This window comes from Penaeus monodon, chromosome 20 (genome assembly GCF_015228065.2).
Source record: "Penaeus monodon isolate SGIC_2016 chromosome 20, NSTDA_Pmon_1, whole genome shotgun sequence".
Classification (NCBI taxonomy): Eukaryota; Metazoa; Arthropoda; class Malacostraca; order Decapoda; family Penaeidae; genus Penaeus; species Penaeus monodon.
The window spans coordinates 31,650,773-31,651,189 of NC_051405.1; the positions used below are offsets into that span (position 1 = coordinate 31,650,773).

The following is a 417-nucleotide window of genomic DNA, read 5'->3' on the forward strand; positions in this document are numbered from 1 at the left end:
GCCCACACCTGAGCCTTGCCTCGTGGGAAGTTGTAAGCCCGAGCACTAATTCGCTAGCCTCCCTAATTGTGGCATTGAAGGAGGAAGCCTTGTTACACAAGGCGCCAGACGAGCAAAACCAGCGGCCGTCTCAGGTTTTCCCTTTCCAAAGGCCAAAGATCAAAAATAATAATCCCGAAGACATAAAACCACATCCTTGACTACGACAAATCCTGCAACCCCCATCCTGAAGACGAATGATCTGCGTTCTCTGAAATCCTACAGGAAGCACGAGCGGGTACTCACCGGAGCGGAGGACGCTGTAGCGCTGGTTGGTGAGGTCGACCGGCCGGTGGTCCTTGTACCAGGTGATGTCCGGGTCGGGGTTGCCTCGGGCGTCGCACACCAACGGGGACCCAGCCGCCTCCGCTGGGAACC

At 56.8% G+C, this 417-nt stretch overlaps 1 protein-coding gene across 1 annotated transcript in view; it reads right to left on the reverse strand.

Moving 5' to 3' along the window:
• LOC119585772 (tyrosine-protein phosphatase Lar-like) overlaps positions 1-417 on the reverse strand; it is a gene marked incomplete at its 5' end in the record, with an annotated part of 244,437 nt that overhangs the window by 242,648 nt on the left and 1,372 nt on the right. The window contains 1 exon segment of the mRNA XM_037934484.1: positions 286-387. Coding sequence (XP_037790412.1) covers positions 286-387 — 102 coding nt within the window.